This window comes from Zingiber officinale, chromosome 10B, assembly GCF_018446385.1.
Source record: "Zingiber officinale cultivar Zhangliang chromosome 10B, Zo_v1.1, whole genome shotgun sequence".
In the NCBI taxonomy this organism is placed as follows: Eukaryota; Viridiplantae; Streptophyta; class Magnoliopsida; order Zingiberales; family Zingiberaceae; genus Zingiber; species Zingiber officinale.
This window is the reverse complement of record NC_056005.1, coordinates 52,705,982-52,718,269: the sequence shown is the minus strand read 5'-3', so window position 1 is coordinate 52,718,269 and position 12,288 is coordinate 52,705,982. Positions and strand designations below refer to the sequence as shown.

The window sequence follows — 12,288 nt, the reverse complement described above, 5'->3', positions numbered from 1 at the left end:
CTACCCTCTCGGTCTCACCATCGTGTGTGAGATGGCTGACTACGTCAGGGGTGAGCAGGACATGTCATTGACATTATATGCATGATTGCATTTATTTCTTGTGTTTGATAAATTTTATTTGCTGCATATTGGTTGGATGCATATGTTTGACATGCATACAGGGACATGTTACCTTTGGTCTGACGACCTTATCATTCTGATAGGAGGTCCTGGTGAGTACAGTTTCTTCTTATCTTACCGTTTTGCATTTTCTATTATTTCAGGAGACTGTACACACATTTATTGCTATTAGTTATTTCTTATTATGCATGTCAACTCGATACCCGCTGAGGATTTGACTCACCCTGTTGATATTACTATTTCAGGTTGATGCTGTCAGGAGGTTCTAGTCGCTAGTCCCCCGCCACTTTGCTTCGCGACGGTTTTATACTCTTTGGACTTTTGGTTCCTTGTTATGTATTTATATACACTTGTGATGTAGGATTGTACTGGAGGATTTTTATCGAGTTTGGTCTACTACCGTTGTTTTTTGATGTGTTGGATTTTCTATTGTGGGTTTGTATTTTTTCGTTATTGTAATAGAGTATGTTTTCATTTAATATAAACTGCGTGGTTGTGTTAGCCGAAGGTTGAATATATAAACTACGTGGAATGTGTATATTTTATTATTATTGTTCCAGCCGTGTTGGTTGAGCTTTGTGTGGCCCGGAGGGATTGTAGTAAAGTTTCATATTATCACCCGTACAAGTGAGATGTTGTCAAAATTTATTCTGACAGGGACTACCTGGGGCGTGATAATATTTTTGGTATCAGAGCAGGTTTATGATGCATGTTTCTTTAGTGTTATGGATTTTTGAGTTAATTTGATACAAATATTTTTGGTATCAGAGTCGGCTATGATGTCAGATTTTTCATGTTTTAGATTTTCGAGTTAATCTGATACCAATATTTTTGGTATCAGAGCCCAGTTTTTCGAGTCATTCTGGGTATTTTCAGATTTGTACGGATTTTTATCGATTTTCTTGTTTCAAAATTTCGATGTCATAAATGGGGACTGGACAGCGACGAAACATCTCCAGACGGTAAATAGTTAAAATATTAATTTTTATAATTTTGATAGTTGTAGAAATATTTGGGACACAATTTAATAAATATGAGGCGAAATGCGTGTGCTCCGAGACGTGGTGTTGGACGTCCACGCAAGAGGACAATGGAATTCCTGGCGACGGAGTTGCCAGAGACATATGTTGGGGTCGAGCCTGCCGATCAGGGTTAGACATCGCATGGTACTGCAGGCGTGTCGGGCTCTCAGACTTCGATGGTTTCAGAGGTACCTACCCCGACCGTACTCGCCGTACCCACTCTTACGGTATTCACGGTACCACCATCGGTGCCTACGACGTACCCTGCACCACCGCCACCGGTGCCTACTGCACACCCGACACTCACACCAGCAGTAGCAGTTGCTCCACATTCGGTACCACCACCTACCGTACTTCCAGCCGCACCCACCTATATTGGCCCTGCAGTGCCACTAGCGGCACCTGCCCCCGCTTATGCAGCGACACCGGGGATACCTCCCCCGGCCTATCTAACGGTACCACCTGTAGTACCAGTTGCAGTGGTTCCGCTAGTTCCTGCAGCAGTCCCTACTCACCTGATTGATATAGTTGCGATATGAGCTCGGATCCCAACTTTGGCAGAGTCGATTAAAAGTCGATTCACCCTCTTACGTGGAGAGACCGATCCGCGTGTGGCCCAGTCCTGGATAGAGATCATGGAGCGGACCTTCTTCTACATGGCTTGTTCCGAGTGGGAGAAAGCAGAGCTAGTTCCTTTCCATTTACGGGACAAGGCCAATATCTGGTGGGATATGCAGTGTTCCATCATAGGCGAGCATAACATTACCTGAGCGAGGTTCAGAGAGGCTTTTGAGAGCTGGTACTTTCCACGGGCATATCAGATGACACGCCATCAGGATTTTCTAAGTTTTTAGTAGAATAATCGCACCGTGACGGAGTATAATGCTGAATTCAATCGGTTGACCAGATTTTGTCCAGAACCAGTTGCTGAGGACAGGTCTCGTATGTTTCAGTTTATCCAGGGACTGGATGGACATCTACAAGTAAAGCTTGCCGATTTTGAGAATTTGTCTTACATAGAGGCACTGGACCGAGCCCTTATGATTGAGTCAGCTCACCAGAGAATGTATCCGGACAAGAAAAGGAAGCATACTGATCGGACATCATGACAGATTCAGCTGCCATAGGCTACCGGACAACAGCAGAGTGGTCGCGGTCGGCTAGGTCAGGGTACTTCTGGGGCATCTGGTCAGCCTCAGAAGTTAGGGTGATCTTCATCAGGACGTTTCCGATCTTCTCAGCAGAACCAGAAACAGCCCGCCAACGACCTTCACTACACCAGATGTGGGTCCAGAGACCACGTTACCACAGGCTACTCGCTGGGATAGTAAGTTTGCTATTATTGCAAACTGCCTGGGCACCTGAGCCGAGATTGTTCGTTGAAGGCTCAGCATATTGCTTCCGGGGTCTCTGTTCATAGAGGGCAGCTCAGTCAGACAGGGACACAACGAGGAGGGCAGGGAGCCCAATCTTCGCATCATCAGCAGAGGACAGCTCCCCCTGCAACAGCTGCATATGGCATGTATGGACAGGAGCACCCCAGTGCCCTCATAGTACCACAGAGCTTTGTTCCGGGACCACCGTATCTGATTCAGGGGCAGTATCAGCTGTAGCCCCAGTCACTAGTTCAGTTCCAGTCGCAGCCTTAGTACCGTATCAGCCGCAGCCATAGTCACTGGTCCAGTACCCGTCACAGCCCTAGCCGTCGGCCCAGTATCAGTCGCAACCCTCATATCCATCTCTGGCACAGTATCCGACACTGACTCAGTGGCAAGCTCAAACTTAGGCGCAACAACCTTTGGCAGCACTACCACCTCCACCACCACCAGAGACTGAACGTATTCACGCGGTTACCAGAGAGGATGTGCAGCAGGCCGACGGATCTGTTTTTCGTAGTATGATTTTACTTTATGCATTATTCGCGGATATGCTGATAGATACTAGTAGCTCGCATTCCTTTATTTCTCGTGCTTTAATGAGGGACATAGGTAGACTACCTACCCTTATACCGCAGCGACTGACCGTCTCCTTACCGTTCGATGAAACATTGGATGCCACTCAGGAGGTCAGAGGTTGCCCGTTAGACTTTGACAACATTATACTCACGGTTGATTTATTAGTCCTGGAAATGGTCGAGTTCGACATTATCTTGGGCATGGATTGTAAAATACTAGAAAAATGGGGGGAAATGATAAGGAAATTTTCTGGAATTTTTAGAAATTTTTTTGGAATATTTCGGAGACCATATAGATGAGTTTACGGGGATAAAAACGGGGCCCGGGAAAGCCTGTTTAGGCTACCCCGTTTTAACGAGGAAATGTTTATTTTCTAAATTCTTTTTCCTTCTTTATTTCTTTTTCTTTAGTTTTCTTTTCTTTTCCTTCATTTCCTTCCTTCCCCGCCGAAGCCTCGCGTGCCCGACACCTTGCCCGCACCTTCTCTTCTCTCGATTGCCTGCCCTAACCGCACATCTCCCCAAAATCGCCTGGTGACGGTTCCATCCTTCTCCCTCACAACCTCGCCAGAACCCGAGCACCTCCCCTTTACCTAGCGCCGGAGCCCTAGCTCTCGATCTGCCGGCATCCGAGCCCTAGCGCCGGCCTCTCGTTCTCCTCCTTCCCGAGCCACACCAGGCGCCGCTACCACTTGAGGTCGCATGGAGCAGCGCCGACCCTCCACAGATCGCCTCCCCTGTGCCCTAGCGATGGCAGACGACCGTCCCTCTGTCGACCATCGCTGGAGACTATCTCTTTTTCTCGATTAGCCGTGAGACACAGTGTAGAGCCACTTCTCGCAACAAGCAGCCAAGATTGTTGTTGTGCCCCAGATTTCCCTTGTTGCCGGATCCAAACCAAGGCAGTAGTGATTCGGCAATGTGACAGCAGGGTGAGGGTTTAGATTTTTATCTTGTGTTATGTTCTTGTCCTATATCTACCGTGGATCATCACTAAATGTTGTTCTCCATTTATAGAGGGTTGTAGGTTCGATCACTAGCATTACTGCTCTACTGATTTCGGGCTGGCAAGTGCTGTGGGGTTGCTCTTGATTCTGGTAGCAACCATTCCGGCTGTGGATCACAGTAGTGGTTTGGTGAAAAGAAGGTAAGGTGCTCAGGTTGTTCTGGGAATTTGGTTGTTGTTTAGATGTCGATTTCTTAAGTTTCATTTTGATCCAGACAATGCATTGCAGGGTGTTTCTTGATTTCCAACAGCAACCCTTGATTTCCAGCAACGGCTGAATTAAGGTAAGGATTAGATATATTTGAATACTTGATGTAGATCATGTTTCGAATTGGAGGATTTCGTTAGATGGTCATGTGAATTTAGGTAAGGAACATGATTATGATACATGTTGATTTAAGTAGGAATTGGTACATATGTAATTGCTTGTGTTTGAATTAGGTGTGGTGTAGTTTTCATGATTTGTATAAATGGAATTAGGTGATTGATTATGTAGATAATTAATCATGTGTAAATGGAATTTAGTTTGGATTATTGATCTAATGGTGGATTGGGGATTAGGTAACTAACCCTAATTTATCATTAGACTTTGTTTAGGTAGGTTGAGGTTTATGGTTTAGGATTTTGCCCTAAATTGTTGTTAAGTATTTTATTTAGCTATTCATTTGGATGTTTAGGTAAATAAAATGTATACATTGGTGACACAGGACTTTGACGCGGGACGAGCACTTCGACACGGAGGTCGTTTAGCTCGATCTATACTGGAGGCGGGTACCTCTTGACTTATCTTTTATGATATTGTCATTTGGATATACATAGTATTTTATAGCTACAAGCAATGATCATGTTTTCCTTTGGTATGTCACAGTTTGATACCCATAGCATGTTCTATTTTGTCGCTTGTTATGTATCCATGTTTATACCTTGTGATTATTGCCATGAGTACCTTAGTTCCTAGAGTAAGTGACATACCATGCTTTACTGAGTTTAGGACTAGATTCTGGATTTTTTTTTTATTATCTGACATGTGCATCTATATTTTTATATCATACCTGATCTGTGTACCTAGACCTTTTGCTTTGATCCATGTACATTGTTGGTACATATTGTATGGAGGTGGATATGTTCAAGACCTAGGTTGTTATACCATAGAGGGCCCGTATACCCTAGATCTGTGGATTTAACTTAGTTGTACTAGGGTACACATTTATATATATATATCTAGAAATGATTCAGATTGTCAGCCGTACAGGGGAGGTGCTGCCGAAATTTCTTCGGACAGGGACTCCCTCGGAGCGTGACAATTTAGTGGTATCAGAGCCAAGTTATACGATACTTGCTATGTGTTCTGGATTTTTGAGATTTATCTGATACCAATTTATTTGGTATCAGAGATCGGCTTATGAGTCTTATTTTCCCTGTGTTTCGGATATCGTTTTTTGGTCTTCTCGATGTGAATTTTCGGGTTTTGGGACCTGGCAGCAGTAGGACATCTCCAAGCTATAGGAGGTATGTTGGTATACTGTTATCCTACTATTTTGTTAGTGTATGCATTGTTGACTGTGATAGTTATGACATGTAATTGCACTTTGTATCTGGTATCTGTCTGATGTTGTAACCATATTACATGTGATGGGTTAGCCACTGATGATGATCGACCGTAATAGAGATTAAGGGTTACAGTTTCTGGTGATTTTTCATATCATACACCAGTAGTTTTTAGCTTCTAGTACTACTAGTAGGAGATGGAGGCACATACCTGCCTCTGCTATTATTAGCTGTGTAGTGGATAGTATCTACCTATTTATGTTGACCTAGCCAGTAGTATACCATGTTATCTTAGTTAATTTCATCAGTAAATTTTGGTTTACTCTTGTTAGATCGGTCAGTAAGAGTCTGATTTACACTTGTTGATTTGGGTAGTCGTATATTGATATACCTTAGTTGCTTATGGAGGATTAAGGTATTCTTGATTAGTTAGTAGATGACTGATTTAGTTTTGTTGGTTTGATCAGTAGAGGACAGTCATACTCTATTTTTAGAGGTTCAAATCTTTTAATTATTTGTGCTTAGTTAGGTATCTAGAGTACATTTGAGTACATGACTCGTACTGATGTGGAAAAGACTGAATTAGCCGTATACCATTGTCGGCTTGGTCAGTCTATTGAGGATCGATGTATCTATTCCATGTAGACTTTAATTTTAGAATGTATGTACCTAGTTGGATTGTCTATGATTGCGTTTTCCTGTATGATCTTTATGTTTGATTTTATTTAGTTATACCCCTAAACCATGAGAGTAGGTAGCATAGGGTTTGTGTGGTAGATTAGATTAAATATGTCGATTATATACCTGTGTAGTTTATACATATGATTATTATGTGTTGTATGAGTGTTATGATAGATGGTCTGATTCCATGTAGTGGGGTATTTTTCCAGTTATGTTTATTGTGGGTTTCTAGTAGAATATACCTGAGTGGTCTGATTGGTTTATTGGAGGTATTTTGTCAAGTAAATCTATGTTATGAAATGTGCACATGTGTTTGAGTGTTTTTATTGGAGGTATCTTATCGATTTAATCTGAGTTGTGATATGCGCAGATGTGTTCGGTGTAATATTTGAGGTATCTTGTTTATTATATGATTGTTCTGAGTGTATACTCGTGTCGATTATGATTTGTTGGAAGTATTACGTTGATTATACTCTTGGCATAGGTGTATATATGTCATGTGAGTGTTGTTTGAGGTGTATTGTTGTTTATACCTATGTTGATATATGCACACGGGTTCGATATGCATTGTTGGAGGTATCACGATGAATTATACCTATGTTGTGAGTATGTATGGTGTGTACAAATTGGAGGATTATGTCGATCATACATATGTTGTGTGAGCACGTGTGCCAGGTGTATTGTTGGTAGCAGCATGATGATTATACTTATGTTGAATGCAGGATGTGGAGTGCCTGCATTATGTCATTTGTTGGATTACCCTGTCAACCCATTTTCTTATCAGTGGGTGACTCACTACGATGTTGATAGATTTGACGATGAGTTTGATTTGATTGCTGGATTGTTATACCTTTGGCTCGTGCAGCCTCTAGTTGGATAGTTAGGTGCCTTGCACATGTTATGGATCATTTGTGGTGGAGCGTTGCTCCCACATATTGCGGATTGCTTATAGTGGAGCATTGCTCCCATATCTATTGCAGATACATATTTCAGATTATTTGTGGTGGAGCGTTACTCCCACATATTGAAGATTTCTTGTGGTAGAGTGTTGCTCCCACATATATGGTGTTTTCTGTGATGGAGCGTTGCTCTCACACTGGTGGATCTATTCTTTGGTGATTTGTATTGTTCGTGATTATATTTCAGATTTATTGTCAGAGATCTTATGGTTAGGAATGTTTGTGATACGGACATTATGTGTCTTGATTTTACCTTTAGGGCTTGGGAAACCTTAGATGTTTTCAGAGACTTGATGATTTTGGTATTCCCAGGATGTTTGGATCGATTTCTATTGTCTTTGTTGACGATGTTGTGATCTATTTCGGATCCGCGGTGAGTCACACACATCATCTTTGCATAGTTCTAGAGATGTTTCGATGGAAACGTCTAGATGCGAAGATCAGTAGTGCGTATTTTGGTTGTCTTCTGTGAGATGTTTGAGACACACAGTCACCAGTAGGAGTATACCGTGGTTCCACAAGAGATAGAGGTTGTGTTAGATGAGTGGACAGAGGTAGAAGGCTCACAACTTCCTTTGTTTGTCTCGATATTCGATACCGAGGGTTTCTCACGGTTCTTCACTTATACGACTACTGGAAAGGCGTGAAGTTCACTGGACCAGGGATTGCAAGACGGCTTCGAGCGGAGATTAGTGTCGGTCCGATTTTGGTTTCCCGGCGGATATGTCCTCTGCACACGCACTTATCTAGGAGCGCTGGGATGCGCATAGATTAGTCTCCTTCTTCGTGGTTGAAGGAGCATGAGAAGAACTACCACATGCATGATCCGGAAGTCGCCATTATTTTTGTCCTAAAGATTTGACATTATTTATAGCGTTACATTTGAGATTCTCAACTATAAGAGTCTCAAATATCATTTAGAAGGAACTTAATCTCCGGAGATGGATGGATGAAGTTAAAGATTATGTCTGGACCTTTAGCTATCACCGGGGAAAAGCTAATGTGGTGCCTGGAGCCGTGGTCCGGAGGGACTCTAGCTTGCCACAGAGTTATGGACACAGACTTGATTCAAGGTTTCTCCGAGTTGGGCCTTGAGGGGTAGGGACAGACAGAGTAGAGTATTCTATTTACCATGGTTGCTCAGTCGTCGATCAAGATGAGGATCCGAGAGGCTCAGGTTGGTGATCAGCATTTGCAATTCATTGGCAGCCTAATAGCTTCCGAGCAGCAGATCGAGTTTACACGAGACGAGGAGGGTATTATATACTTTCGAGGTAGATTATGCGTACCTCAGTCTCATCCGGTCTTACAGGAGCTACTTCAGGAGGCTCATCACTCTCGATTTGTGATCCACACAGGCGTGCACGACATATTCCACGTATCTATGCTGAGGAGATACATACCCGACCCGACACATGTGCTGACAGATATCTTAGTTCCCCTTTTTGCCTGACGTCACTTATGAGGAGGTTCTGGTACGGATTCTGGACCGGAAAAAACGTCAGTTGCGGAACAAGACTGTCCGGTTGGTTAAAGTTGGATGACATCATTATTCCGATGAGGAGGCTACTTGGGAGCTCGAGGATACTAGCCGAACTCGATACCCCCATCTTTTCACTTGAGGTATGTGATTTAATTTACCGTTCAACATTTTATACTCTTTACCTGTTGTTAGTAATTGCTGATGGTAGATAACGAAATTTGGGGACCAAATTTTTATTAGTGGGGGAGAATGTAAAATACCGAAAAAATGAGAAAAAATGATAAGGAAATTTTCTTGAATTTTTAGAAATTTTTTTGAAATTATTTGGAGACCATATGGATGAGTTTACGGGGATAAAAACGGGGTCCGGGAAAGCCTGTTTAGGCTACCCCGTTTTAACGAGGAAATGTGTATTTTCTAAATTCTTTTTCCTTCTCTATTTCTTTTTCTTTAATTTTCTTTTCTTTTCCTTCGTTTCCTTCCTTCCCCGCAGAAGCCTCGCGTGCCCGACACCTTGCCCGCGCCTTCTCTTCTCTCGATCGCCTGCCCTAACCGCACATCTCCGCAAAACCACCTGGTGACGGTTCCATCCTTCTCCCTCACGACCTCGCCAGAAGCCGAGCACCTCCCCTCTACCTAGCGCCGAAGCCCTAGCTCTCGATCTGCCGGCATCCGAGCCCTAGCGTCGGCCTCTCCTTCTCCTCCTTCCCGAGCCACACCAGGCGCCACTACCACTTGAGGTCGCACGGAGCAGCGCCGACCCTCCACAGATCGCCTCCCCTATGCCCTAGCGATGGCAGACGACCGTCCCTCTGTCGACCATCGCTGGAGACTATCTCTTTTTCTCGATTAGCCGTGAGCCACAGTGTAGAGCCACTTCTCGCAACAAGCAGCCAAGATTGTTGTTGTGCCCCAGATTTCCTCTTGTTGCCGGATCCAAACCAAGGCAGTAGTGATTCGGCAATGTGACAGCAGGGTGAGGGTTTAGATTTTTATCTTGTGTTATGTTCTTGTCCTATATCTACCGTGGATCATCACTAAATGTTGTTCTCCATTTATAGAGGGTTGTAGGTTCGATCACTAGCATTACTGCTCTACTGATTTCGGGCTGGCAAGTGCTGTGGGGTTGCTCTTGATTCTGGTAGCAACCATTCCGGCTGTGGATCACAGTAGTGGTTTGGTGAAAAGAAGGTAAGGTGCTCAGGTTGTTCTGGGAATTTGGTTGTTGTTTGGATGTCGATTTCTTAAGTTTCATTTTGATCCAGACAATGCATTGCAGGGCGTTTCTTGATTTCCAACAGCAACCCTTGATTTCCAGCAACGGCTGAATTAAGGTAAGGATTAGATATATTTGAATACTTGATGTAGATCATGTTTCGAATTGGAGGATTTCGTTAGATGGTCATGTGAATTTAGGTAAGGAACATGATTATGATACATGTTGATTTAAGTAGGAATTGGTACATACGTAATTGCTTGTGTTTGAATTAGGTGTGGTGTAGTTTTCATGATTTGTATAAATGGAATTAGGTGATTGATTATGTAGATAATTAATCATGTGTAAATGGAATTTAGTTTGGATTATTGATCTAATTGTGGATTGGGGATTAGGTAACTAACCCTAATTTATCATTAGACTTTGTTTAGGTAGGTTGAGGTTTATGGTTTAGGATTTTGCCCTAAATTGTTGTTAAGTATTTTATTTAGCTATTCATTTGGATGTTTAGGTAAATAAAATGTATACATTGGTGACACAGGACTTTGACGCGGGACGAGCACTTCGACACGGAGGTCGTTTAGCTCGATCTATACTGGAGGCGGGTACCTCTTGACTTATCTTTTATGATATTGTCATTTGGATATATATAGTATTTTATAGCTACAAGCAATGATCATGTTTTCCTTTGGTATGTCACAGTTTGATACCCATAGCATGTTCTATTTTGTCGCTTGTTATGTATCCATGTTTATACCTTGTGATTATTGCCATGAGTACCTTAGTTCCTAGAGTAAGTGACATACCATGCTTTACTGAGTTTAGGACTAGATTCTGGATTTTTTTTATTATTTGACATGTGTATCTATATTTTTATATCATACTTGATCTGTGTACCTAGACCTTTTGCTTTGATCCATGTACATTGTTGGTACATATTATATGGAGGTGGATATGTTCAGGACCTAGGTTGTTATACTATAGAGGGTCCGTATACCCTAGATCTGTGGATTTGACTTACTTGTACTAGGGTACACATTTTTATATATATATGTAGAAATGATTCAGATTGTCAGCCATACAGGGGAGGTGCTGCCGAAATTTCTTCGGATAGGGACTCCCCCGGGGCGTGACATGGATTGGCTGTCAGCATATCATGCCACGGTTGATTGCTGGATGAGGGTGGTCACATTCTGACCCCCGAACCAACCCTCGTGGGATTTCACTAGCATCAGGGATAACGACATATTTATCATTTCTGTAATGCAGGCTCAGAAGCTACTGTCACATGGCTGTCAGAGATTTCTTTGTCTTTGATTAATATTGACGACAACAGTAGTACTCAACTCTCAGATGTTCCAGTGGCCCGAGAGTACCCGGATGTATTTCCAGATGAGTTACCAGGCTTGCCTCCCTAAAGGCAAGTGGAGTTTTCCATTGAGCTTATTCCGGGGGCCGTGCCAGCATCGAAAGCTCCTTACAGTATGACACCGAAAGAGTTGGACGAGCTAAAGGTCCAACTCCAGGAGTTATTGGACAGGGGATTTATTCGCCCTAGTGTTTCTCCGTGAAGTTCTCCGGTATTATTTGTCAAGAAAAAGGATGGTACTCTGAGGTTATGCATCGATTATAGACAGCTGAATGCAGTGACCGTCAGGAATAAGTACCCCTTACTACGGATCGAGCATTTGTTTGATCAGCTTAGAGGTACATCAGTATACTCTAAGATTGATCTGCGGTCCGGATATCATCAGCTGAGAGTTAAAGAAACTGATATTCAGAAGACAGTATTCCATACCAGATACGAACATTATGAATTTTTGGTAATGCCATTTGTGCTTACCAATGCTCCAGCAGTGTTTATGGATTTGATGAACCACTTCTTTCTGGAGTATTTAGATCAGTTCGTTGTCGTCTTCATCGATGACATTTTGATCTACTCTCGTTCCGAGGAGGAACATGCACAGCATCTTTGCATAGTCTTGGAGATTTTTCGACGACATCGTTTATACACGAAGTTCAGCAAGTGTGCTTTTTGACTATCTTCAGTTGGTTTTCTGAGACACGTGGTGTCTAGCAGAGGTATTTCAGTAGACCCTCAGAAGATCGAGGCTTTCACCAGTTGGGAGCAGTCGAAATCAGTTCAGGAGATCCGGAGTTTCTTGGGATTGGCCGGATATTACAGACGTTTCGTCGAGGGTTTCTCGCGTATCGCTATGTCGCTGACACTCCTGACCAAGAAAGGCGTGAAGTTCATGTGGTCCGAGGCTTGTGAGACCAGTTTTCAGGAGCTGAAGTG

The 12,288-nt window shown here is 43.0% G+C and overlaps 1 protein-coding gene across 1 annotated transcript; it reads left to right on the top strand.

The window, feature by feature from the left end:
* Positions 1-1,318: 1,318 nt before the first annotated feature.
* Positions 1,319-1,681, top strand: LOC122029137 (extensin-like). The gene has a single exon (XM_042588086.1). It carries the CDS (start codon positions 1,319-1,321, stop codon positions 1,679-1,681), a length of 363 nt encoding a protein of 120 aa, XP_042444020.1.
* Positions 1,682-12,288: the final 10,607 nt, after the last annotated feature.

Excerpts from the sequence above, each read along its gene's own strand:
- LOC122029137 (XM_042588086.1), top strand. The coding sequence starts at position 1,319 with ATGGTTTCAGAGGTACCTACCCCGACCGTACTCGCCGTACCCACTCTT.